This window comes from Mus caroli, chromosome 2 (genome assembly GCF_900094665.2).
Source record: "Mus caroli chromosome 2, CAROLI_EIJ_v1.1, whole genome shotgun sequence".
Classification (NCBI taxonomy): Eukaryota; Metazoa; Chordata; class Mammalia; order Rodentia; family Muridae; genus Mus; species Mus caroli.
The window spans coordinates 171104099-171128750 of record NC_034571.1 but is presented as its reverse complement, the minus strand read 5'-3'; the positions used below and the strand labels follow the sequence as shown (position 1 = coordinate 171128750).

General features: G+C 52.7%; 2 protein-coding genes and 1 long non-coding RNA gene across 14 annotated transcripts; 2 read left to right on the top strand and 1 right to left on the bottom strand.

Annotated features, from left to right (window-relative positions):
* Nucleotides 1-836: 836 nt before the first annotated feature.
* Nucleotides 837-11577, top strand: Znf512b (zinc finger protein 512B). 7 transcript variants are annotated; one of them, XM_029472622.1, is made up of 17 exons: nucleotides 965-1129; nucleotides 2710-2835; nucleotides 3083-3225; nucleotides 3513-3641; nucleotides 3735-4321; nucleotides 4411-4619; nucleotides 4720-4791; nucleotides 4883-5059; nucleotides 5164-5288; nucleotides 5378-5470; nucleotides 5606-5704; nucleotides 5786-5956; nucleotides 6423-6617; nucleotides 6855-6956; nucleotides 7315-7377; nucleotides 7905-8003; nucleotides 8617-11577. In XM_029472622.1, exons 2-17 carry the CDS (start codon nucleotides 2712-2714, stop codon nucleotides 8866-8868), a joined length of 2640 nt encoding a protein of 879 aa, XP_029328482.1. In that variant the 5' UTR covers nucleotides 965-1129; nucleotides 2710-2711; the 3' UTR covers nucleotides 8869-11577. The 7 variants fall into 7 exon arrangements, with proteins under 7 accessions (XP_029328469.1, XP_029328504.1, XP_029328488.1 ...); XM_021157111.2 differs by having other exon boundaries at nucleotides 966-1129; nucleotides 4883-5029; XM_029472609.1 differs by lacking the exon at nucleotides 965-1129 and adding an exon at nucleotides 837-889 and having other exon boundaries at nucleotides 3513-4321.
* On the bottom strand, nucleotides 8575-15451 carry LOC110290555. The gene is made up of 3 exons (XR_002377455.2): nucleotides 15072-15451; nucleotides 13082-13257; nucleotides 8575-8677 (listed from the first exon to the last, which is right to left on the bottom strand). It is a non-coding gene; the product is annotated as an uncharacterized LOC110290555 (long non-coding RNA).
* Nucleotides 11649-24652, top strand: Uckl1 (uridine-cytidine kinase 1 like 1). Of its 6 annotated transcripts, none has more exons than XM_029472657.1 (15): nucleotides 11649-11824; nucleotides 18597-18784; nucleotides 18874-18980; nucleotides 19092-19262; nucleotides 19336-19407; nucleotides 20424-20613; nucleotides 20693-20754; nucleotides 22567-22586; nucleotides 23201-23299; nucleotides 23397-23490; nucleotides 23606-23668; nucleotides 23774-23896; nucleotides 24015-24122; nucleotides 24195-24351; nucleotides 24429-24652. In XM_029472657.1, exons 1-15 carry the CDS (start codon nucleotides 11712-11714, stop codon nucleotides 24506-24508), a joined length of 1647 nt encoding a protein of 548 aa, XP_029328517.1. In that variant the 5' UTR covers nucleotides 11649-11711; the 3' UTR covers nucleotides 24509-24652. The 6 variants fall into 6 exon arrangements, with proteins under 6 accessions (XP_029328517.1, XP_021012775.1, XP_029328513.1 ...); XM_021157116.2 differs by lacking the exon at nucleotides 22567-22586 and adding an exon at nucleotides 21344-21360; XM_029472653.1 differs by having other exon boundaries at nucleotides 18594-18784.

Sequence of the window (24652 nt, the reverse complement as noted above, 5' to 3'; positions counted from 1 at the left end):
AAAAAAAAAAAAACAAAACAAACAAAACAGTGGGCATGGCTGAGGACAGATAACAGTATTATGACTCAAATGAAAGCTGAATTTTTCCCTTCCCTATTGAGTGCTCCTGTGGAGCCCCTGGCTTTGCACTCTACCTCCTTATCAGCCAGTTGGCCCTTCCTAGTCTGTCAAAGGGGTGTTTTATTTCTCTGCCTCATTTATTTCCAAGTTGTGTGGGCTGAGCTGTCATCCTCCCACCCACCCCTTAGAGCTTACACCAGCAGCCCAGGCTCGGGGCCAGAGAAGGTAGATACTGGTGTTGGTCTAGGACCACACTGTTCACAAAGAAGGGAGAAGTTGATTCAATAGCCAGTGACCGCAATAAGGCCTATCGGTCTTCGTGTCTAGATTGACTAAGATGGCCTAAGGGACAGATAGAGGCTGAGGTGCGCCCTGACATCCTACGGATGTCCCATAACCCCTCATAGGATCTACTTCAGCCAGCGCAACCACACCGGTTGCTTAATCCGTCAGGCAGGATTTGCGGTAGTGTCCAGAGTTCCTGACATGCCTCAGTTTACTGGACTGTCCACAAAGCGACTCTTGCCCAAGGCACGCGTGACCGATCGCTCGGCCCTGGAGGCCAGGACCACCTGGGCTACGGATCGCGCAGCCCGGAGCGGCGGACCGGCCCCACCGGCCCCTTCCCCGCAGCGGCGGCCGCGTGAATACCGCGAGAGTTCGCCCCCCTCCCCCCCGCAGTAAAACTGTCAAAGGTAGGAGGGGCGGGAGCGCGCATGTGCGCAGCACGGCGCGGAGTGTGCGCCGCCCGGACCCCGCGCCCCGCGCCCCGCGCCCCGGCCCGGCTCTGGCTCCGGCCTGGCCCGGCCGCACCCCTTGGGCGCTGCAGGTAAGCGCCGGCCCTGCCCGCTTTACCGCGGCCCCGGCGCCACCCGCGCCCCGCACCAGCCCTGTGCCCAGCCCGCCTCCCCGCCGCGCCCGGACCCGCGCCGCGCCCCGCTCCCCGCGTCGGCGCCGTCCTCCCGCCTCCTCCTCCAGAAAAAGTCGCCATTTTGGTTCACTGCCTTCGCCCCCCCGCGGTCGGCGCTTCCGGGCCAGGCTGCAGCCCGCGTCCGGCCTCAGGTGACAGGTGGGTGGCCACGGGCCTCCAGGTGCGCCTCTTGGCTGCGCTCGCCGGGGGCCGGGCGGAGTGGCCTGCGTCGGCCGCAGCGCCCTCCTCCCTGGAGGCTACAAGGGAGATCGCAGGGACCCCAGGTGGAGGAGGGGTTTTCTTCCTACTCCGGCGGCCAGGCCTTACCCCTAACTCTGAAAGACTAGAAGGTTGCAGCAGGCCGTATAACCCGGACCTCAAATGTAATCGGGGTTCTGGATAATTCATTTCCTTATGAAGCTGCAAAACGAGGACATCCAGAGAACTTTAGTTGACTTCAGACCCCCTCCCCTCCCCTAGGCCCAGGATGGGGGTGTTGTCTTTTGCAGTGGACGGTGATTGACCTTAGACCTCCTGGATAACGCAGCCCCTACACATCCCCTCTGATTTGAGTTGATCAAAAACTGTTAGGAGAGGGCTCACCTGCTTGAACCTTGCTCTTTGGTACCGCCCCCTTCTGTGGCTTTGGGTGTCTCTGAGAGGCCTCAACATGCTATGCTTAGAGCCTTCCTCGGTTTTCAGGGTATGTGATGCTGCAAGCAGAACAGTCCCCAGAGGCCCAACCCCAGGGCAGCAGCATGCATACTCTATAGCCTCTGCTTGCCAGTATTGACTATAACTTGTTTAGCTGAAGTGGCTTCCTAGGCAGGGAACCTAGAAGCTATTGAAAATAGGAAGAAATGGTGGCTGTCTAGGCTGTGGTGGCTGAGGGGCTGACGTGGTGTGTTCATCTGGGTGGAGGGGCCCTGTCTGCACAGAAGGCTGAGAAAGCAGACAGGTAGGATGGCTCAGCATGGGACCAAAGTGTATTTCTAGTGGATCTTCACTTTACCAACCAGGGGGATGAGTGCATGTGGTGGGGACATGGGCCTTCAGCACCCATATTGGCTTCTTTGCCTAGAGAGAGGTCTTCAAGGGCTCTTATCTGAGTAGGTTAGTATTGTGTATCTGGATGGTAGGGGCCAGGACTCTGAGGAGAAGTTATCCCTGAGGTGTGGTGATGTGGCTGCCTGTGAGCCAGCAACCATTACTAGTATTAATTGTCCCCTATGAGGAATATTATCAGTCTTCTTCAATTGCGGACCCTCCGAAGACAGGCTGATCCTCAGCAACCTTTGGTATTGTGTGTCTAGATGAGGCTGTAGATGAGGGTGTCAAATGTAGTAAGAGTCTTGACTCGCCGGGCGTGGTGGCGCACGCCTTTAGTCCTAGCACTCGGGAGGCAGAGGCAGGCGGATTTCTGAGTTCGAGGCCAGCCTGGTCTACAGAGTGAGTTCCAGGACAGCCAGGGCTATACAGAGAAAGCCTGTCTAGAAAAACCAAAAAAAAAAAAAGAGTCTTGACTCTTTCTACACTTCTCATGCCTTCTGGGTTATTTAGAAAGACCTTGTCTGGGCAAACCCCCTTCTCTAAGTTAGAAGCTTCCATTACTTGCTTATTGATGTAATCAATATAGAAGGTCAGGGCTAGAGAGACATATTGAGGGNCTCTAGGATAACCCCAGTGAAAGTCCTAGGTTGAGCCTGTTCGTCTCATAGGTCTGTGTACTTACTCTGCAGAGATGACTGAGTCCTTCTGTGTTGGAGGAGGCCGTCGGCTTCAAGGATCCAGCAAAAGTGGACCTGGAAAGGGAGGCAGCCGGAAGGAGGCCCAACTTCCCTTGTTGCAGGACCCACCAAAGCTAGGTGAGGAGCTAAGGCAGAAATCAGTTCTAGAGGATGCAGATAGCCAGTGGTAGAGTTACCTCCTTGGGTATCCTGAGGACTTTTGTGGGGTGGAGATTGTCAGCCTTATTGTAGCCAGGGTCTTGTCCTGGGTTAACTCCAGCNGCTGGGCCTTTATCTGGGTGAGCCAAGACTCAGTCTGGGCCGCCGCCCTTGGGGGTCGGTGATATTGGGCAGCCACTGAGCCTTACTGTCTCCTGTACTATAGGGATGCCAGTGGTCCACAGTGGACATACAGTGCCTAGCCAGGCCCCACTCTGCTTTGACCCCGGAAACTCAGCCAGTGACAAGACAGAAGGGAAGAAAAAAGGGAGGCCGAAAGCCGAGAACCAAGCTCTCCGAGATATTCCTGTGAGCTCCCTGAGGGTTAGAGTGGGGTCCATTCTATTTAGTCTGTGAAGGCCACTTCCATGCCCTTAGCAGCCCTCCATACATCCTGTGCCAATTTGTTTGAGCATGTACCCTAAGGCCCTTGTGTCTGTTACAAAGTCCCAGTGGGCTGTGATAGTCATCAGCATAGGTCTGCAGCATGGCTTGAATTCCTGGNCTGCTCTTGAGGTTGAAGGGCTTATTTGGCTTGGGGGAGCTTTAAGTCTGGGTAGCTACAGGTCAGCAGCTTGGCCTTTTCCTCTGCCCAGCTCTCTCTGATGAACCAGTGGAAAGATGAATTCAAGGCACACTCAAGGGTGAAGTGTCCAAACTCAGGGTGCTGGCTAGAGTTCCCCAGCATCTATGGGCTCAAGTACCACTATCAGCGGTGCCAAGGGGTAAGGGGCTGTGGGTCAGGGAAGAGGAGGCCTGGGGGTGCATCTGGGCAGAGGCCCCCGGGGCCCCATCCCACACCTGCCCTCCCTGCCCAGGGTGCTATCTCAGATAGGCTGGCCTTCCCTTGCCCCTTCTGCGAGGCCGCATTCACCTCCAAGACCCAGCTGGAGAAGCACCGGATATGGAATCACATGGACCACCCCCTACCTGCCCCCAAGCCTGGCCCAGTCAGCCGGCCGGTCACCATCAGCCGGCCTGTTGGGGTCAGCAAGCCCATCGGAGTGAGCAAACCTGTTACTGTTGGCAAACCAGTGGGAGTCAGCAAGCCCATTGGCATCAGTAAGCCAGTCACAGTCAGTAGGCCTATACCAGTCACCAAACCTGTCACAGTCAGTAGGCCCATGCAAGTCTCTAGGCCTGTGCCAGTCACCAAGCCCATCCCAATCACCAAACCTGTGCCACTCACCAAACATATGCCAGTTACCAAGCTTGTGACAGTTTCAAAACCTGTGCCACTCACCAAGCCAGTACCAGTCAGCAGGCCCATTGTGGTCAGCAAGCCTGTGCCGGTCAGCAGGCCCATCGCCATCAGCAGACACATACCACCCTGCAAAATGGTGTTGCTGTCCAAATCTGAGAACAAAACACTTCGTGCTACAGGCAAGAACAGCAGTAAGAAAAGGTATGGGAAGTCATTTGAGATGGTGAGTTGTCAGCTGTGCCTGGAGTGGGTGAGGTTTGCCTGGATCTCACCTTGCCTGCCACTTGCAGGGCTGCAGACAGTTTGGACACCTGCCCCATCCTGCCCAAGCAGGCAAGGCCAGAGAATGGAGCGTATGGCCCATCCAGCATGGACCAGAGTGTGACCTTCCCACTGAGTACAGATCCTAGCGGCAGCAGGCCCCTGATGGGCAAAGAGGCACTGCGGCCTATAGGCCCAGTGTCCCAGCCCGAGGAAGACCCTGAGCGCACAAAGCACAGTAAGATAAGAGCCCCGGGGAGACTGGCCATGATGGGCTCTGGCCTTTCAATGACTGTGTGACCAGGGTCTTGGCACTTATTTTCTCTCCCCTGAGTCAGGAAGGAAACAGAAAACACCGAAGAAATTCACAGGGGAGCAGCCATCTATCTCAGGGACCTTTGGGCTCAAAGGTAAGAACCCAGCTAGCTGAACACTTCTGGAACTGAGGGTATCAATCAGTAGTTGGCCCATATATCTTATCCATCCTGTGTGTGCACACAGGCCTGGCCAAAGCTGAAGACAAGGCTCGAGTTCATCGCTCCAAGAAGCAAGAGGGATCAGGCTCTGAGGAAGTGCGGAAGAAGGTGCTGGCCACCCCTGTCACTGTCAGCAAGGAGGCACCAACTCCTGTGGCCCACCCAGCCCCAGGTGGGGGCTGCCTGGCAGGACCCAGGACAGGTCTCCATGGTGGGCTGGATCCTGTAGCAAAGGCATGGGGGATGCCCCTGGAGTCCAGGGCATTCAGGAGCCCCACAAGCCTGAGGCCTGGCCCTGCCTCACAGGTGGCCCTGAGGAGCAGTGGCAGCGAGCCATCCATGAACGGGGGGAGGCTGTCTGCCCCACCTGCAATGTGGTTACCCGGAAGACCCTCGTGGGACTCAAAAAGCACATGGAAGTATGTCACAAGGTAAGCCTCCTGTCTCTCTACCCCAAGGGCACTGGGGAGAGAGGATCCCTTGCCTAGATGGGTTTCTCATAGTTAGGCCATGACTGCAGTTGCAGGAAGCACTCAAATGTCAGCACTGCCGAAAACAATTCAAGTCCAAGGCTGGCCTCAACTACCACACCATGGCTGAACACAGTGCCAAGGTATGCTGCCTGACCACCAGCTCCCTGTCTAGCCCTGACTGCTGACCTCTCTACTGTTGCTCCTCTATGCCTGATTTTGGATCTATGGCCCTAACTCCTGGCTGGCATCAGGTCTGAGGCTTGCTCTGTCTCCAGCCCACGGATGCTGAGGCCTCTGAAGGGGGAGAACAGGAGGAGCGGGAGAGGCTTCGAAAGGTGCTGAAGCAGATGGGAAGGCTGCGCTGCCCCCAAGAGGTCAGTGTTGGCCCATGTGGGGGTGTTCAAGACTTGGGAACCTGGCTGATTTCTTACCTGGTTTCTGACCTGGATCCCCAGGGCTGTGGGGCCGCCTTCTCCAGCCTCATGGGTTATCAATACCACCAGCGGCGCTGTGGGAAGCCACCCTGTGAGGTAGACAGTCCCTCCTTCCCCTGTACCCACTGTGGCAAGACTTACCGATCCAAGGCTGGCCATGACTATCATGTGCGTTCAGAGCACACAGCCCCGGTGAGTGGCCTACAATCTACCTTGTCCTTGTTCTAAGAGACTATATTGTGCCCTACATGTGTTGGTTTTTTTTGGGGGGGGGGGATTTCGAGACAGGGTTTCTCTGTGTAACCCTGACTGTCCTGGAACTCACTTTGTAGAACAGGCTGGCCTGGAACTCAAAAATCCGTCTGCCTCTGCCTCCTGCTGGGATTAAAAGCATGTGCCACCATGCCCGGCCTACATGTGTTTTCAAGTCCATGTGTTCCCTGATAGATGCAATCCATGCCTTTAGTGATCTAAGTCTTAGGAGGAAGGATGGGGCCTGGTGCCCCTGTGTTCTGTTTCTGTTGTGGTGTCTACAGCTGCATTCTGAGTTCCCAAACCACATGGTGTACAACTCATGCCACCTCTAACTCCTGGTCTCTGGATATCATCCTTCTCTTACACTGGCTTATACTGGCCTCTGCCTATCCTTACCATCTAGCCTCCTGAGGAGCCCACAGACAAGATCCCTGAGGCTGAGGACCTGCTTGGGGTAGAACGGACCCCAAGTGGTCGCATCCGACGTACATCGGCCCAGGTTGCCGTGTTCCATCTACAGGAGATTGCAGAGGATGAACTGGCCCGTGACTGGACCAAACGACGCATGAAGGATGACCTTGTGCCTGAGACTGCACGGGTGAGTGGCCCACCAGAATCTTGACCCTTGGTCATTCCCTAATTGCTCCCCCAACCTCTCGGTCTCTGATCAGGACAGACCTGGTTTGATTCCCCTATGGCAGCCCAGTTTTTGTGACCTTGGCCATCTATTAACCCTATCTGTGAAGGGGTAGTGAGCCCACTGCAGAAGCACGTTGCATTGTCAGAGCATGGGCCTGAGCATGCAGCTTACCTGGTGCTGTGCCTGGTCTTGCAGCTCAACTACACTCGGCCAGGTCTCCCCACACTTAACCCTCAGCTGCTGGAAGCATGGAAGAACGAAGTCAAGGAGAAGGGCCATGTGAACTGTCCCAATGATGTAAGCTGGGACTAGCAGGTAGTGGGAGGTGGGACATTGGGGCTCCAGGACAGAGGGCTTAGGNTTGGGCCTTCAGGCAACAGTAGAGGTTAAAACAGTGAATGTCCTATTAAGAAGTAACCATCTTCAGTGTGATTAGCCTATCTTTGACCCTGAGGTTCTGTAGGGTCTTCACATAAATACCATGTCAACAAAGGGGACTTCAACCTGGGGACCCATATTACCAACCCTGCCCAAAATCCAGGACTTCAGAGACCTGCCCTCAGAGAAGCCCAGAGTGCTCTGAGGAGGTTGAGGTGGGATGCCCCTTGTGTAGTGTNGTGGGAGGGCTTTCTCCACAGCTGTCTCCTGCCTGCAGTGCTGTGAAGCCATCTACTCCAGTGTGTCCGGCCTCAAGGCCCATCTTGCCAGCTGCAGCAAGGTCAGTTCTAGAATTATTACCATGGCTTACAGGAGTGGAGGGCACTGGGCACCCAGTTTTCTCTTGCCAAGGGTTAACCTGCATCAGTGTAAGATCACCTACCCTGACCACTACATAACCCAAAGAGTAGTAGGTGCTCAACAGGTGGCCCAGAATCCCTCTCTGTTCCAAGTCCTGCCCTGGAGTGTTTTTGACTTACATGGTGTAAGTGTTCATCCTGACCTGAGCAGAGAGCACGTTTGGCTTGGGTTGTGGACATTCACCAAACACTATGTCCTATCATTCAGTACCTGCCTCATCCCGTTCTCCTCTTATTTCCTACTCCCGTAGAAGGGGTAGCTTAATAATCCTATTGCAGAGTAGTTTCAGTCCCTAAACGCACCATTGACATACATCCTAGAAGACAGTGAGTACAGCTGTCTTCTCTCCAGCTGATCTTAGTCTTTTAGCAGCAGGATAAGGGCTTGGACCAGATGTGGGTGCTTTGAATCTTCTGAAGGTGGGTACTGGACCACTGTGCATTGCAGGGGGACCACCTGGTGGGGAAGTACCGCTGCTTGCTGTGTCCCAAAGAGTTCAGCTCTGAGAGCGGCGTGAAGTACCACATCCTTAAGACCCACGGAGAGGTAAGAGGGCCATGTCCATCTCCTTTTAGGGTATGGGAGTTATCATCTCATCTCCTGGGCCTGCAGGGCTGGAGGCTGGCCTTAGGGATGGGTAGTAGAGAACAAGTGCCTGAGACGGTGTAACCGAGAAATCTGCTGTTTTCTTCTCTAAATAGGGTCCACTTCCCCTGAAGTGTCAAGAGTGTGGGGTGATTAATCTTTTAAAAAAAAAAAAAAAAGACTAGTCTGGGGTGCCCCAGTTTTGATACCAGCCTTAGCAGGGAAAACCCTGTCTTCAGCCACTTCCTAGTGGTTGTATGCCCAGCCAAAACAATAATTTTGATGGGTGGGAAAAAGGATTCAGTGATTAAGAGTACCTCTAGCTCTTCCAGAGAATCAGAGTTTGTTTCCCAGCACCAATGTCAGGAGGCTCCCTGGCCTCCAAACCTCCCCGAATGCACATGTATGAACACACATGCAGTCACGAATGCCAAGAAAACATTAATAAAAGGATTTTTTGTTTGNTTGGTTGGTTGGTTTTTGTTTAGTTGGTTGTTTTTAATAAAGAAAATGAGTTAGATCTATAGCTTTAGACCAAAGTTCTCAGTCTTTATTGCAAGTTTTCTTGCCCTAGAATTGGTTCCGGACCTCAGCTGACCCGTCTTCCAAACACAAGAGCCAGGACTCCTTGATGCCTAGGAAAGAGAAGAAGAAAAGTCTGTCAGGAGGAAAGAAGCGGGGCCGTAAACCCAAGGAACGGTCCTCCGAGGAGCCAGCATCTAAGCTCCCCCCTAACAGGGATGACTGGCCCCCAGGAGGCAGAGACAGGGGGTCCCGGAGCTCCACTGGGAAGAAGGCTGGAGCTGGGAAGGCACCTGAAAAGTGAGCCTAGTGGGCAGGGCCTACCCATCATGCCCTGCATTGTCCAGATTAGGGGAGCCAGTTCTAGACTGGTCTTCCACCTCCAACACACACCCCCATCTGTCCAGAGGGTTGGCAAACCACTCTGCTCTCCCTGAAAGTGGTCCTTCCCCTGTTTAGGCTGCCTCAACAAGGCTAGATGGGGCTCCCCGGGAGTGCCAGGGCAGCAGCAAAAGTGCAATAGGCTGGAGGACCCAGCCGTTCCTACAAGGACATTCATGGACCTGGCAGGAGCCTTGGCACCATGGGGCATGAAGTGTGCTTAAACAGTCAAATGGTCCCAGTTTCCACCTTCCTCTGGCCCAGTAGGATCCCCAATCTGACTCTTTCAAGGCTCAGACATTCCTGGTGACCCATAGTTGTGGACTGATGAGGCACCTGAGCAGTCTGGCTGCCATAACTTGGGCCTCGCCTCCACCCAACACTGGAACTCCAGTACTCCCAGCTACCTCCCAGGACAGACCCTGTCTACTGCCATGCTGCCCTGACAGCCACCCACTCATCTGTCCTTTTGCATCCACCTCTGACCCCCTTGCTTCTGTTCTCTACCTCTCTGGGCCTGCTTCCTCCTCTGTCATCCCTGTGTGTTTCAGGCCTCTCCTCACTTGACTGGCGTGATCATGGTGGAGTATGTAACCTTCCAGGCAAGGAAAGAGCTCTGTGTGTTCTACCTTCAGGGAGGCCCAGACTAGGATGTTTCACCTCCAGCCTTTAGTTTCTAATCATGTGGTTAGCGCCCTTAGGGGTGCCTCCCTGGGGCCACAGCCATGTGAAGCAGAGGCTGGCCAGAAGGAGCNTAGCTCAGGAGTAGTACTTAGGAGAGACTGCAAATGTCTGCTCTGCTAGGTGGGCCTATAAGCCAAGTTCTGTGGAAGGCCTCCTTTTCCTTTTTATTTTATCTGCCCTTGGGATCTTGTGGCAGTCAGTCATTTAATACAGAAATGGAAGGATAGTGAAAGATGGGGTCTCAGCCAGTGTAGCAACTCTAGGCTGGGCCTCACTCCTTTCTTTAGGGGCCCTGAGGCTAACAGGGTCTGCAGGTTGGACAAGGCCAGGAAGAGAGATCTGGCCTCCTTCCTGGTTCTACCTTCTAACCCTATCCCCATCTCCCAACCCTGCTGTGAGCCACACCAGGAGAAGGCTGGAGGGGGTTGGAACGAGCTTTTTATAGTGTTGGTAGGGGTGGACTGAGGTCTCTGCTTCTGATCCTGGATGATGTGAATTTTGATATTTGCCTCTGTGTGTCTCCTGGATGTTGTTGATGCCAGTCTTGTTGCTGTGACAAGTAGCAACCTTTTTTAAAAATTCTGGTTTTTTTTTTATACAAAACTCAACAATCTTAATGTCATGGTGCTAAGGGTTTCCTGGTGCCGAAGGTATTGCTGTGGTACTNACTAGCACCTGCCCCCCAGCCTCAGCAGGGAGCGTTTCCAAGAAGGCCAGCTCCAGGGAGATTTGGGGTGAAGTCCTTGTACACATGTATTTAGAAAGGCTCAGACTCTGGGCAAGGTAACCATGGCCTGGTGTGTTGTAGGCGTTGAATGGACTCTCCAATTACTACANACTTTGCCATGGTCAGAGGTGGCTACAGAGGTGGGTATGATCCAGTGTCAAAGGGTAGGCTGGGGCTTTGGAGTGGTTGTGTGCAGCTGTGGAAGGGAAGCGGGCCAAAGTGCACTTTTCACAACACCTCTGTGGGGTGTGACCATCCACCCCAGCCTCTCAGGTACTTGGCACTTGTAGGGAGAAGTAGGACCTGGGTTTGCTGGGGGCTGAGTTTCCAGGATGTACCAGAAAGCCCATAGACAGCCTTGCTATGGGACTCGGCTGTTCTGGGTAACTTGATGTTAGCACTTTAACTCAGTCTTTGGGGTCAGTTTTGGGGCAGCTGTCAAAAGCTGCAGTTGGATAGGTACCAGCCTGTGGTGACTGGTAAGTAGCAAGCTAGACTGTAAAGCTCTTCCATGGTGGCAGGGCTCATCGGTCTGCCCACCTCCCTACTATGGCCCAAAGGTAACCACCAGCCTACACAGATCCTCAGTAAGANGGACCATCATGGCAGAGCTACAGAAGGTGGGTGGGCATAGACTTAGAGGGCCAAACCAACCCTGGGTCCTTGGCAAAATGCAAAAGTCAGGGTCTCTACAGATCTACCTCTGGCTCAGCGCTTGCCCTGCCCTAAAAAACAGAAGTGCCAAGGGCAGACATTTCATGCAGAACCAGGGTGCACTTTATGTTCCTGCACAGGCAGATGATGGTGCCTCCTGGAGGCTTTGGGACCTTCCTGTCCCTATGGTGGTTCTGAAGGGAGAGCTGTTCCCCTGTTGGGTGAAACCCAGGTCCCTTGCCCTGGAGACCTGGTTTCCCAGGTCACCCCACATACCTGACTGCAGCGCCTCCTAAACTTTGGGTTCCTTGGTTTGGTTATAATGCAGTTCTCATTACACAAGTGCATTTCTGGCTATCACTTGTAACCATAGATATACATGCATATATATTCTATCTACAAAGTGTTTTATTTGCAAGATGTTTTGAGGTGAGCTTTGGTCCTGCCCGCCTTGTGATCATCTGTCCCCATCCTCATCCCCTGGCCCGGAGTGGTGCGGTGGTGGGCCATCAACTATGTATTAAAGTCACTGTATCAAATAAATGTTTATTGATTTTTTTTTCCAGGGATTTTGTGCGTCTGAGTTTGTATTGAGGCAAAGGTCATTCTCGGGGCTTGCCGCACGGCCTTGTGGGGATTGTAGTCCGCAGCGTGCCTGCCTCCTGGTGCGCCTCCCCGGCCTCCGCCAGGTTCGGNACGCCATGGCTGCGCCGCCGGCCTCAATGAGCGCCGCCCCTTCGCCCCTGCAGTCCGCTGTGGCCCCAGATGTGCCTGGCCGCTCGGCCGAGCAGAATGAAACGGCGTGCGAGGACCGGTAGGCGCGGGCCTGAATAAGGCAGGGGCCGCGCTTGCCTCTTGGGAGGGGTCGGAGCACGGCTTGCATCTCTTCCTAAAGCCGGGACGGCTCCGGGCATCTCCATAGATGGGCAGCTTGATCTCCACAGCCTTGTGGATCATGGACAGGTTTCGGCGGCTCTCCAGCGCCTTGGGGCCTCCTGGGCTATGTGTCGGCCACCCCTTGCCAGGGAGAGGGAGGTGGCAGGCGACCTGGAGGGCCCCAGCGGACGGAAGGCGGAACTGGCCCAAGCCCCAGCTTTTGGAGGCACTGAGAGTGGAAACCTGTTTGACCTCTTTAGCCTGGGTTTCTGTCCCTAGTGGGTGCGCACTTGGCTCTGGGCTCCCAGCTGGGCGGTAGGCGTGTTCGATCTTCTGAGTTNGTCGAAACTGAGCGCAAAGTTGCACCTGGCGGCCAGTGGTGCTTGTGAATGTAAGATGGGGTGGTGATCGCCACCTGCCCGAGAGTTTGGGGCCTTTNAGACTTTCGAGGCTTTCAGGAGAATGGAAGGGGAGATAAGGGTCCTTGTAGGAAGTAGGAGACTTAAGGGTCCTTGTCTTCACTTGGCCTGATCATCACTTGTAGCAACTCTAGGTCATGGCCGCCAGGGGGCAGTGGCCATGCTTGGAAACTGCTTGTGGCACCTCTTCCGGTCTGTATGAGCCAGTTGAAGGCCAAATGTCTTCCGGCTTTGCAGGCCACAGTGCACCACCGGAGAAGCTGTAACCCCGGACGCCTTTAGAACGTGAGGTGCTGGCAGTGGATAAGATGAATCCCAGCTAGTTCACACACTCCAGACATTCTGACTAGGAGTCAAACTTTGTGATGCTTTCTAGTTCAGTGTCTCGATTTAACCAGAAGCAAAGAGGCCGTGGCCAAATACCTCCTCNGAAGGTTCCTGAGGAAACACCTTGAGAAGATACAAACTGCCCTGGTGCCTCAGGCATTGGCAGCAGTAGGGGAGGGAGTCGCTGGTAGACGTAAAGCCCAGCTTGAGGTTTCTCCTACTGCCTTTCCCAGCACCTGGCTCCATATCTGCCTGCCCCTGAGGCTTTTTCCTTGGAGTCGGCTGACCTTAGCCGGCACCGCCATTGGCTTTCATGTCGATATGCAAAGTGGAGATTGATTTGGGATTAGAGANTGGAGAGAAGTTAATAGGTACTCACCCAGAGCCTTGGGGGGCAGGTTGGCAAGTGAGGCCATGAAAACCTTTAATTCCCCCAGTCCTATGTCTACCTTGTGAAAATGGCTTTGATGACTCTCTGAACCGCCTCCTGCCTCTTGCTGGGATGGGTTGCTTGACTAGATTTAACCATAGCAGAGGGATCTTGAGACCTTTCTTAGTTCTTTGGTGGTCCAAGTGATGAGCCTTCCTCTCTTCAGTCTCTGCTGTAGACCTTTCATTCTGGTTTCTAAGATATGGGGGATGCAAATTACAGGGCAGCTCTAACTTCCATGGAGTTTCCTTATCCATGAGGCACCGGCTTAGGTTCTCAATAGCNTCTATTTCTCTGATAAGGATACATACAGGTCTGCAGCAACTCCCTGGTGAGTGACGTTTGAGCCATAGATGACAGAGCTGTTACCTAAGGGATAGCCAGGGGGAAATGAAAACTGAGCAGCAGCTTCCAGCACCACCTACCTCAGACAGCCCTGAGGCCTAGAATGGAGCCCTGAAAGAAGAAAACCTCAAAGATGGAAGTTAAGGAGTGTAGTAGCCAGGTAGCCTGGTGTATCCTAGGTAAAGATGAAGTTCCNGGGTCAGGGTGTGGTATTTTGGAGCCAAGTCTAGTGAATCAATAGGTGGGACAGGTCTATTCTGTTAGCAGTAACAAATCTGGAATTAAGTAAGCCTTCCCTTTTTGAGACCAGCACGATGTTAGCTTNCCACAGACCTGTGGCGTTTTTGCTACCCACTGATCCTGACCTGCTGGGGTACCCACGGAACATGTCAGGATCCTCTGTTGTGCTTAGCCAGCCAAACTTAGAGAACTGATTCCCTAGGACTCCTTAACTCTGCACCCCTGCCCAGAACAATATTAGCCTCCCAGAGCAATCCTGGGGCATATCCAGCCAACCATATCTAAGAGTAGAGTCAGAGGGACAGACAAACTATAAACACATACATGCACATGCAAACATAGATTGGCTCTTCCTGCTCCTGGTGTCTGGGGATGTAGACATACCCACAAGTTACCTAGGTAGTGAGAAGAGCTGCCTCCAAGGCAGCTCCCAGAGTGGCTCCTTTTCAGATGCATGAAGTCCACTTGGAAGCTTCCTTCTCTGAGCCCTGCCAGACTTAGTGCTGTAGGCCAGCCAGGTAGGATGAGGTTGCAATGAGGCCAGCCCACCCCTTGATGAGAACCCCAAAGCCAGCAAAACCTCTCTGATTAGATCTTAAGTCAATAAAGGGATTTCAGCTGAGGCTGGGACCTGATCTTCCCTTTCCATGCTGTGGGCAGGGAGGTTGCTGTGTCCCCTGCTGACTGATGAGGCCAAGGTGGCCATCGGGCTTGCTGGAGCCCGTGTGAGGTGGGGTGGAACAGTTATTCTTGGATGTGCTAGGGTAGAATTTCAGATTTGTTTATCCTTGTAGGAGGCACCTTGGGGCTAGGGGAGGGGCACCCAGCTCAGCACTGACATTCAGATCACCTGGCCTGGTGGGGCCTCAGATTTCCTTGTCGTGCTGTGTATGCATTGGGAGGTAGAACTGTGTTTCTTCCAGAAAATTTGGGGAGAGGTACTTGTGGTTCCCAGCAAGTCCAGGTCAATGTGCAAGCAGCTAACACTGAAGTACACTCACAGCAACTGGCCTGGGGATTGTGCAGGCCAGAGTCAGTACTATTAATATCTGGGCATGAGCCCTGACTGGGTGATCCTCTTATGTGTGTGTGTGTGGCCTTAGCCTCTGAGACTAGCATTGAGTGTATTTCCTTAGTGCAGTAGGGCTCCCGGGGCCTCGTAGTTGCTGTGCCCCATTCCCTGTATATAGCAACCTACTTCTGCAAGGTAGGGGTCCAACCCCACCTAGCTCTTCAACTGGGCTGCCTATAGGAGTGATTCCACCCATGGAAGACCAGTTCAGGTGGCTAGAACTCCCAANCTGTCTTTAGAGACAACTGTAATTCTAAGAGGTAGTGATACTCTAACTGCTAGAACCTATACCACACATACCTGGGTCATCCCACTGTCCAGGGACATCCACCTCTGAGCCCTCTGTGCTTACCTGCATCTTTGGCTATGAGCAGTCCCCCAGCTTACCCTGGCATCAGGATCTCAGGGTGCTGGACTCTTGGAGCAGAAAGCAGGTGAGTTGCCGCAGAGTCCCTGCTGATGAAAACCCCACTTCCCAATGGAACTGACCACATCTGACTTGTGTGTGATGTGTGTCCATGGATATCTGAAAACAAACAAGCTGGCAGGTGCTCCTGGGAGCTCTTTCGGCTGCAGATGTGGCTGGCGCTGGCTTGGGGCTGTGGGTTCTGATAGCATCTTGCATTCACTGTGGCTCTTTAATACTGTTCGTACAGATGAAGTCGTCATTGTGGCCAGAAGCCCCTTTGTCTGTAGATAAGAAATGAAGTATTTTGTGCAACTTTCCCATCAAGGGGCACCTTTTGTGAGAAATGGGTGCTGCCTTATTTCTGGCTGTAGGAGATAGCTGTTAACTTTGGGGAGGGCAGGGGAGTTGGGCTTGGTACAGACACAGCCTGATAGCCCAGTCAGGGTGAGGCAGATTTCTGGCAAAGTCCTCCCTGATCTATTTGCAACTGGGCACTCTTCCCATCAGCAGCACATGCTTTGGGAGGAATCTTCACGGAGCTGGGAAAGAGTCACTGATAGGGAAGTAAAATTCTCCCAGAGAAGCTGCTACTGTGAGAATCAGGGGGATCGGGAAAACAGCCCCTGCCTGTCGGGTCATCTGTCCAGTTTCTGTCGGAGTGTGTCTTAGCTTTGTGTGCACTTGTTTTTACCATTGGTGGCTAGGAGCTTTATCAGGTTGCTCTGCCCTCTTCCAAGTCAGATGTTCTACATTGGAGTAGTTTCCCCCCAAAAGCATTCCCTGGGGAGAGGAAGAAGAGGCTCAGTGGGAAGACAGATGTCCTGAATTTGTTTTTGTTGTTGTTTTGCTTTTGTTTGTTTGATTATTCTTTGTTTACCGTGGCCTCCTAGAACTACCCTGTGTATTGTGGTCATGCTGCCTCTAGGGACCAAGGCAAGACCCAGTCTGAAACCCTGGGAAGTCTCTGGTTCTCCCTCTAATGGGGGCGGGGGGAGTGTGTGTCTAGCTTTTGCCTGATGGAAAGGGTAGCCCAGTGGATAAGCTTCACAGATCCATTTGTTTACTGTAGACAGATTAGTATACCCAGGTGAGCAACTACCTACCCTCTGCCCAGGGATCTGGGGACCTTTCTGTGTGTGTTTGACTGAGCCATTCAGGCAAGCTTGAGTTGAGATGCAGGTAACATCCCTCAGGCAGCCTATCATTTCTTGACCTGTGTCCCTCACATGCTATCTGTTCTTCAGACCCCTGACTGGCAGACTCAGATCTCAGCACTCAGCTTATTTATGCCAAGCTCATGCTCTCAGCTCCTGCACTTGTCTCCAGAGCAGTGGCAGTGAGGCTGAACTTAATAGAGTGACTAATTATTCCCAATGCTCACGCTCTGAGCTCTGGTAAAGATGAATGATGTAGAAACAAGCAGGCTTATTGTCTCTGTCCCCAAGGGTGAATTCTGTGTGTTTTCTTGGTTGGATACAGATGGNTTCTTTTCATGATACCCACTTGTGTTGTCATACACTACATCCTTCAGAGCTGCCGGTATGACCAGTCACATGTTAGGCAGTCTTTCCAATGCCTTCCCCTACTCACGGGCACACACCCACACTCTTCCTGCTAATAGGAAGGGTTATCCAGCTGAGACCATCATTGTTCCCAAACTGGGCCATCCCAGAGGCAGAAAGTTTGTCTTGAGCCATATCCTGATACATCAGCCCTGGAAACTAGGATATGGAGAGCTATGAGGCAGCAGCAAGAACATGGCAAGAAACAGAGCTTCCAGATAAGACCAAAGCCCAGCTTCCATTTTGATAAGAGAGCCTATACTTGTAAAATATCCAAATGTGACAGTTTCCTGTCCCAAATTGTAGTCTCCAGGGAAATTATGATTCTTATACTGGCATGTTTGCTTTCAGGTTTTTTGAATGCATTCCTTTCTCACAGACACTGGCGTGAATGGGCATCTGGGTGAGCATCNTTTGGGGTTAACTGGAGATCAGACCCTAGATTTGTTTTCTAAGCTATGTCCTCAGTCCCTAAGTGAGCATCCTTCATCTACTGGCTTTTATGTAAACTAAACCATATGTCAGCATAGTGTACTTTTCTTACCCAAGAGTGCCCTGGGGATACGTGTTCCAGTCTGGGCCGACCAGTCTACCTCATTCACCTCAGGCTAACCTTTTATTCCATACAGTGGTTTGTTTGTTTGTTTGTTTGTTTGTGGTACTGTAGACTATACCAGCCACTGTAGGGGCATTCCACACAGAGCTAGCCTGGCATGTCCACCTGCCATTTCTATAGGCACCCCCTCCTACCCACTAAACACTGTCCTGTACAGTCAGTGGCTACAGTTCAATTTAATCCTACACAGGTGAGCCGTAGCTTGCTAGGACACTGACCTGAGAGCTTCTTGAGAAGTTTGAAAGCTGAGACTAGGATGATGTGATCTGCCCAGGCTTCTTTTCAAGCGGTTTTCTTTCAGAAATTGCCTCTATTAAGCATTAAGTCTCATTCTCTTAGCACTTTTGCATCAGGGTGTACCTCAGACAAACAGCAGGTAATAGGAAGATGACGCAGAACATTGAACTTCGGTAGAAGTTGCTCATTCTCAGATTTGAAGGCTATGGCTGGAAATGGCACCCCTTTAGGAATGCAGACCCACTGAAATGTCAGCATGGTTCTGAGTGCCCACTAGCATGAGTGGTAGGCTNTAAGTGTGCACAGGTACAGATCTGATTTGACCTTCTTGGGTTAAATTTCCCTCTTATATCCTCTTTTGGTCTCATGTCATNATCTTAAACCACTACCACATGCACATGTGTGTGTGCACATACACACATTGCCAAGACAGGAGGGGTCATACTGAGAAGAAGTAAATTCTTCATAGGATTCCAGCCTTCCTTATTGCCTTTTTTTTTTTTCCATTTTTTTCGAGACAGGGTTTCTCTGTATAGCCCTGGCTGTCCTGGAACTCACTCTGTAGACCAGGCTGTCCTCGAACTCAGAAATCCACCTGCCTCTGCCTCCCAAGTGCTGGGATTAAAGGCATGTGCCACCACTGCCCAGCCCCTTATTGCTTTCTATCTTACATTGCTTGACAGGGTATCAAGCCAGAGAGTCCCCCAAAACATACATCTTTCTACTGGCATGTGGCCCGTATACTGCACTTTCACCTCCTGGGACAACCAGGGGTAGGGCAGCGGTGGCTGGACTACCTAAGGAGTGTGCTGTGCTGGACACAGCACATCCTCCTGTGTCCTCCTGCCATCTTGCCATTAATTGCTGTCCCTTGTTCTTGCTGTGTGAACAGTCTGAGATCTTGTGCCCCAGTTAACCCCATGGAACAGGTAAAGGCAGGTTTCTTGGACACACTCTCCCCAGTTGAGCCTATATTGTGCCTGTCCCACTTTGGTCTGACCAGAGAGGTTGAAAACTGTTGACTGAGGCTAAGCACATTCCTCTTTACAGCAGCAATGCAGGGACCTTGGACAGACTTCTCCCACCAGTGGGTACTGGGCGCTCACCCCGGAAGCGCACCACCAGCCAGTGCAAGTCAGAGCCACCCCTGCTTCGCACAAGCAAACGTACCATCTACACAGCTGGGCGGCCACCATGGTACAATGAACATGGTACACAGTCCAAGGAGGCCTTTGCCATTGGTGAGAGTGGTATGGGAAGGCACCTTGGGGATCTGTCTGCATGGCCAGCCCAACTGCAACAGTTTGCAAGGTACCCTTCCACTCCACAGGCTTAGGAGGTGGCAGTGCATCTGGGAAGACCACTGTGGCCAGAATGATCATTGAGGCGCTAGATGTGCCCTGGGTGGTCCTGTTGTCCATGGACTCCTTCTATAAGGTGAGGCCCTGCTCATCTACCCCCAGAGCATCTCCTCCCTGTGACTGCTTTGCCTCTACAAACGTAGGCCTGTGGTCAGCAGCAGGCTTCATCATGCCCCTCTACCCGCAGGTTCTGACGCAGCAGCAGCAGGAACAGGCTGCCTGTAACAATTTCAACTTTGACCACCCTGATGCCTTTGACTTTGATCTCATCATTTCCACCCTTAAGAAGCTAAAGCAGGGCAGGAGCGTCCAAGTACCCATCTATGATTTCACTACCCATAGCCGGAAAAAGGACTGGGTAGGTCCATGGTGTGGGGGAGAGGTTGCAGGGGTCTGNNCTGGACATTAAAACTCTCTGGGTTCCTTTNCAGAAAACACTGTATGGGGCGAATGTCATCATCTTTGAGGGTATCATGGCCTTTGCTGATAAGACACTGCTGGAGGTGAGAGCTTACCGGGAGCACCCACACAAGCATCCCCATAAACATTCTCTTAGTAATACGCTGCCCCATCCCCACAGCCTCTGTGATTTGAGATTTCTCCCTATTGGGCAGTTCTGGATGCACCCCACCTGGTGTATACTAGGCATTTACAGCTGTTCTTTACCATTAGCTGACTACTACAGTGGGTGTGGCTTCTGGGGACAGTGGTCTCCTCTCCTACCTGCAGGGAGGGAGCTGTACTTCTATCTCCCCTGCTTTTTTTTTTTTTTTTTAAAGATTTATTTATTTATTACATGTAAGTACACTGTAGCTGTCTTCATACACTCTAGAAGAGAGAGTCAGATCTCGTTACAGATGGTTGTGAGCCACCATGTGGTTGCTGGGATTAGAACTCTGGACCTTCGGAAGAGCAGTCGGGTGCTCTTACCCACTGAGCCATCTCACCAGCCCCTCCCCTGTTCTTGATATTTTTTCCTTGCTAAAGAACAAACAAGGACTTAAAGCCAGGGAGTTTAAGGGACTTTGCTGCAAGACCTCCAGGATATACTTGAATGTGACTCTGGTCCAGGCCAAGAGGACTCTTACCATCTCCATGTGGCAGCTCCAATCTCTAGATGGCTCCTCAGGACCACCTATCCCATGCTGACTGCAGGAGACCATACCCAGAGCTCACAAAGCCCCACTCCCCCAGTGTTCATGGGAGGTATAACAAGTGAAGTCATATNTACATCACACTGCCAAGTACCATCCCTGCCTGACTTGTCAGTTGTGCCCCTGACTAGTAGTATCCCATACCTACACATGCATCCCAATGAACACTTCCTATGAATGCTTCCTACATGCACTGACAATTAAACCAATGGATGCCTTGNGGGGGAGCTAGCCCCAAGGATCATGGCCCATAGCCCATGAGCTGACCATGTTGCCACTCTGGCTGTATCGATCCTGGCTTCTGTTTGATAGTACCCCTGGTGCCTGCCTCAGCCCCGTGCACTGGCTTCTCATCCCACATCCAGCTCCTGGACATGAAGATCTTTGTGGACACAGACTCTGATATCCGACTGGTTCGGCGGCTGCGCAGGGACATCAGCGAGCGAGGCCGGGACATTGAGGGTGTCATTAAGCAGTACAACAAGTTTGTGAAACCTGCATTTGATCAGTATATCCAGCCTACCATGCGCCTGGCAGATATTGTGGTGCCCAGAGGTGAGCCTGCCAGCCCTTGTTTTNCTGCCAGTGGGGCAGAAGGGCTTCCAGGCTTCTGAGTTATCTTTTCCCCCTCCAGGGAGNGGGAACACAGTAGCCATTGACCTGATTGTGCAGCATGTTCACAGCCAGCTGGAAGAGGTTAGTTAGCCAGGTAGCACTCAAAGTCCCTGTCTGTTGTCTCCCAACAGAAGCTTGCTTACCCTACCCCCACACGTTCTCTGTCCGCTGCAGGTACTGACACTCAAGTGTCCTGAGCCTGCTCCCTAAGCTTATTATCTGGCCNAGCCCTCTGCAATAGGCAAGGGGACTCGGCCATGCTTGGAAGGCTACACTCCTGTCCCTCCCAACCCTGTNGTAGTAACAAGGGTGACCCACTATCCATTGGTATAGGATTATGGGTTTCAGCACTGAGTCCTATGTNTTCTCTTTCTTAGTGGGTCACTGTACAAGGGACATTTTCACACTATAGGTCCCACATTACATGGTTTATGGCTGGGTTCTGGGGTCACTACTACTACTACAGGCCCAGACTCACAGGTCCCAGGCCACCTGACCCCCACGTTTGAGGTCCTTAGAAGCTTGCCTCCTCTTGCAGTTTGCAGACCCTGAGCCATCTCCACATGGGGCTGAGGAGTGTCCATCACTGGGGGTGGGGGTAGCCTGGCTGCTTGGCCTGGTCACTGATGCGTCACCCATTCCCTTATGTCTCCCTGTGTTGCTGCCACAGCGCGAACTCAGCGTCAGGTAAGACTCCACAACAGTCTGCACAGATGGAGGCATTTCCAACATCTACATAGAGCTCCGGGCCAGCGGTCACCTAGCCAAGCAGGCAGGCAGTCCTTACCCGGGGTAGAATAGCTCAGGCCTGCTGCTGCTCCCCTTGGTGGCAAATACGAACTCCAAGGTACAAAGACATTANAGAATTTTCCCAGGCTTATGTATTACTTGTGCTGGCCAGATGTTCATGGAGGCTCCTTCCCCATACAGCCTATCTTGGGCTCCAGCCACAGAGAGCACAGCAGTTCTCCTGGGCCAGCACCGGCATGCATGTTCCTAGGCAGGGACCACATTGATATGTTCCTGCAATCATAAGGCCTGTGTCCACATCTAGGCTGCTGTATCTTAAGCTGAACTATCCCATGGGTCATAGGCTCAGTTGACTCTGAGAGGTGGGGAGTGAAGGCTTGGCTCTGTCTTCTCCACCCTGCCTACCCAGGCCCTGCCCTGTCCTAGCTTAGTCTTCAACCGACAGCACACCTCAAGCAGAAGTAATGCTGGCAGTGCGGCAGAAAGAAGAAGGGATAGACTGAGCTGTACCACTATCCTGCTGATCAAGGCCTGGGCAGGAGCCATAGGCAGCACCAAGTTCCTACCCTTCTCCCAGGCTTTCCTCAGAGTTGGGAAGATCTATTGGAGCCACTGTGGAAGCCCTCACGATCCTACTGGATAACCCAGGAGTTCTGAGCCAGTGTTGAAAATGCCTCCAGGGTCATCTTCATAGCCCTGCTTCCTGTCCTTGCATGAGTCTCCACTTGACCTCACCAAGATCAGGGTACCACAGACCTGTGCCAGGGCTCTTTTAAAGTGTCAATTCTGAGAAAANTTTCTAGACATGGCCAGCTCCACTTTCCATTTTCTGGCTAGCCAAGGAAGTGGTGACTAGTGAGTGCCCACCTCAGTCTCCTTCAACTCCAGGAAGCTACTGGTGAGCAGGAGGGAAAAGCAGCTGGGTGTGGGTGGTGCTCCACCCTCAGGTGCCAAGGCTGTCAGTGCCAAGACTGCTGCCAGCCTCCTGCCTCAAGTCTTTAGCCAGTTGGTAGCCACAGGGCACCTTCTGTAGGGACTTGGCTGCTCTCCCCACTAAGTGTTTTTCTCTCTGTTCTTTTCCACTTTGTAAACCTGTTTCCTGCCTTGTCCCCTCCCTGAACACGCTCTTCACCTGGCGAGCAGAGGAAGCTGCGTTGGGATATGTGAGCAGAGCAAGCTATGGTTGTGCTGCACGGTGTGCTGCCCTGCACCCTGCGCTGCTCCTGCACCCGGTGCTTCCATGACCCCTCCCTTCCATGATCACTGTCCCTACCTCAACCCCCTAATCAGCCCTCCCTCCTTCTACCGTGCCCCTTCCCTTTCCTGGCTTAGNTCTTTGGTGGGGCAGCCTTTGGCACTGAGCCCTCCCTGCTTTGCCCTCCCTCCTGAGAGGGACTGCATACTAGCTGGGGGATGGGCCTGAGTGAAGCTTGACCCTATGGCTTACTTGTTGCTTGGGGATAAGAGATCCATCTGGAGCTGAAACCTGTTCCCACAGCAAGCTCTCTTCCCTGTGTCTGGCCTNTCTTTATCTAAGCCTAAGAGGAGACACCTCACGCCTCACTCCCCACCCCCGATGTCTGTGTTTAATGTTGAGAATCGAACAATCTTACTTTTCAGTCACATTTCAGGTGCCAAGGCGTCTTTCATGGGTCAGCCATAGCCAGCAGACAGCTCCCACCCTGCACATGCCCCGGCCCCCACAGTAATGTTCAGTTGTTTTCTGTAGTATCAAGGGACTTTTGGGTAAGATATGCCAATACATTTGTATCCCTAGGGCCGCGTTGGCCTCCGCTCACCAGTGCCATCCCCTCCCCCAGACACTGAGTGTCCTCAAGAGTACACCNCAGGTCCGAGGCATGCACACCATCATCAGGTAACAGTCCGCCTGTGGAGTGCTANTCCTAACCCTGATCCACTCCATCCCCAGGTTCTGTCCCATCCTTTTCTAAGCCTGCTTGTTCTACCACCAGGGACAAGGAGACTAGCCGGGATGAATTCATCTTCTACTCCAAAAGACTGATGCGGCTGCTTATTGAACATGCACTGTCCTTCCTACCCTTTCAGGTGTGGGTTTGTAGGGAAATGGGTAGAAGGTGTCCCACTCTTCCACGTGTGGGCTAATGATGAGGGAGGGGGACTAGGCTCTGGCTGTTCACAGACACCCCAACTCACCATACAGGACTGCACTGTACAGACTCCACAGGGGCAGGACTACGTGGGAAAGTGCTACGCTGGAAAACAGGTGCCCATGGATAGATAGGGATGAGCTATCAGTAGCTGCGTGGGTAAGAGGCTCTGGGATAGAGGCATCCAGCTTGCAGCTTACTGAGCCTCCCTTCCCCACTAGATCACTGGCGTGTCGATTCTGCGTGCAGGAGAAACCATGGAGCCTGCACTGCGTGCCGTGTGCAAGGATGTGCGCATCGGCACTATCCTCATCCAGACCAACCAGCTCACAGGGGAGCCTGAGGTGTCCAGCCGGGAGGGCTGGGGGTTCACAGTAATGACCAACACGGGGAGGGGGACCAGAAAATTGATGTGGGAGCCCTACTCTGCCCTTACTACTCTGCCCTTACTATCAACTGTAGCTCCATTACCTGAGGCTTCCCAAGGATATCAGTGATGATCATGTGATCCTGATGGACTGCACAGTATCCACAGGTGCTGCGGCCATGATGGCTGTACGTGTACTCCTGGTAAGTAGACCTGGATGGACGGCCGGCAGATTCCCTTGGCGTTGGGACTTATCCTGTCCCCATGTCGCACAGGACCATGATGTGCCTGAGGACAAGATCTTTTTGCTGTCCCTGCTCATGGCAGAGATGGGTGTGCACTCTGTGGCCTACGCTTTCCCACGCGTGAGAATCATCACCACAGCTGTGGACAAGCGTGTCAATGACCTTTTCCGTATCATCCCAGGCATTGGTGAGTCCATTGTAGCCCAGGGAGCATGGCTGATGACCCAGGGGGACCCAGTCACACAAAGCCATTTCTTGTTTCAGGGAACTTTGGTGATCGCTACTTTGGGACAGATGCAGTCCCTGATGGCAGTGATGATGAGGAGGCAGCCACTGTGGGTTAGTTCCCTGTCCGAGCTACTCATATTTCTACCCAGCCTTCTGTCTCCTGGTCTGGAATTGCAGGGACAACACATTAACTTATTTTGAGTTTAAAAATAAAAATAATCAGTTTACACATTTTATAAAATAAATAAAGTTTTAGAAAA

Coding starts and splice junctions, on each gene's coding strand:
- Znf512b (XM_029472609.1), top strand. CDS start 2,712: ATGACTGAGTCCTTCTGTGTTGGAGGAGGCCGTCGGCTTCAAGGATCC. Junction 5,060..5,163: donor CCTGGCAGGACCCAGGACAG/GTCTCCATGGTG, acceptor CCTGCCTCACAG/GTGGCCCTGAGGAGCAGTGG. Junction 8,004..8,616: donor TCCTTAAGACCCACGGAGAG/GTAAGAGGGCCA, acceptor TTCTTGCCCTAG/AATTGGTTCCGGACCTCAGC.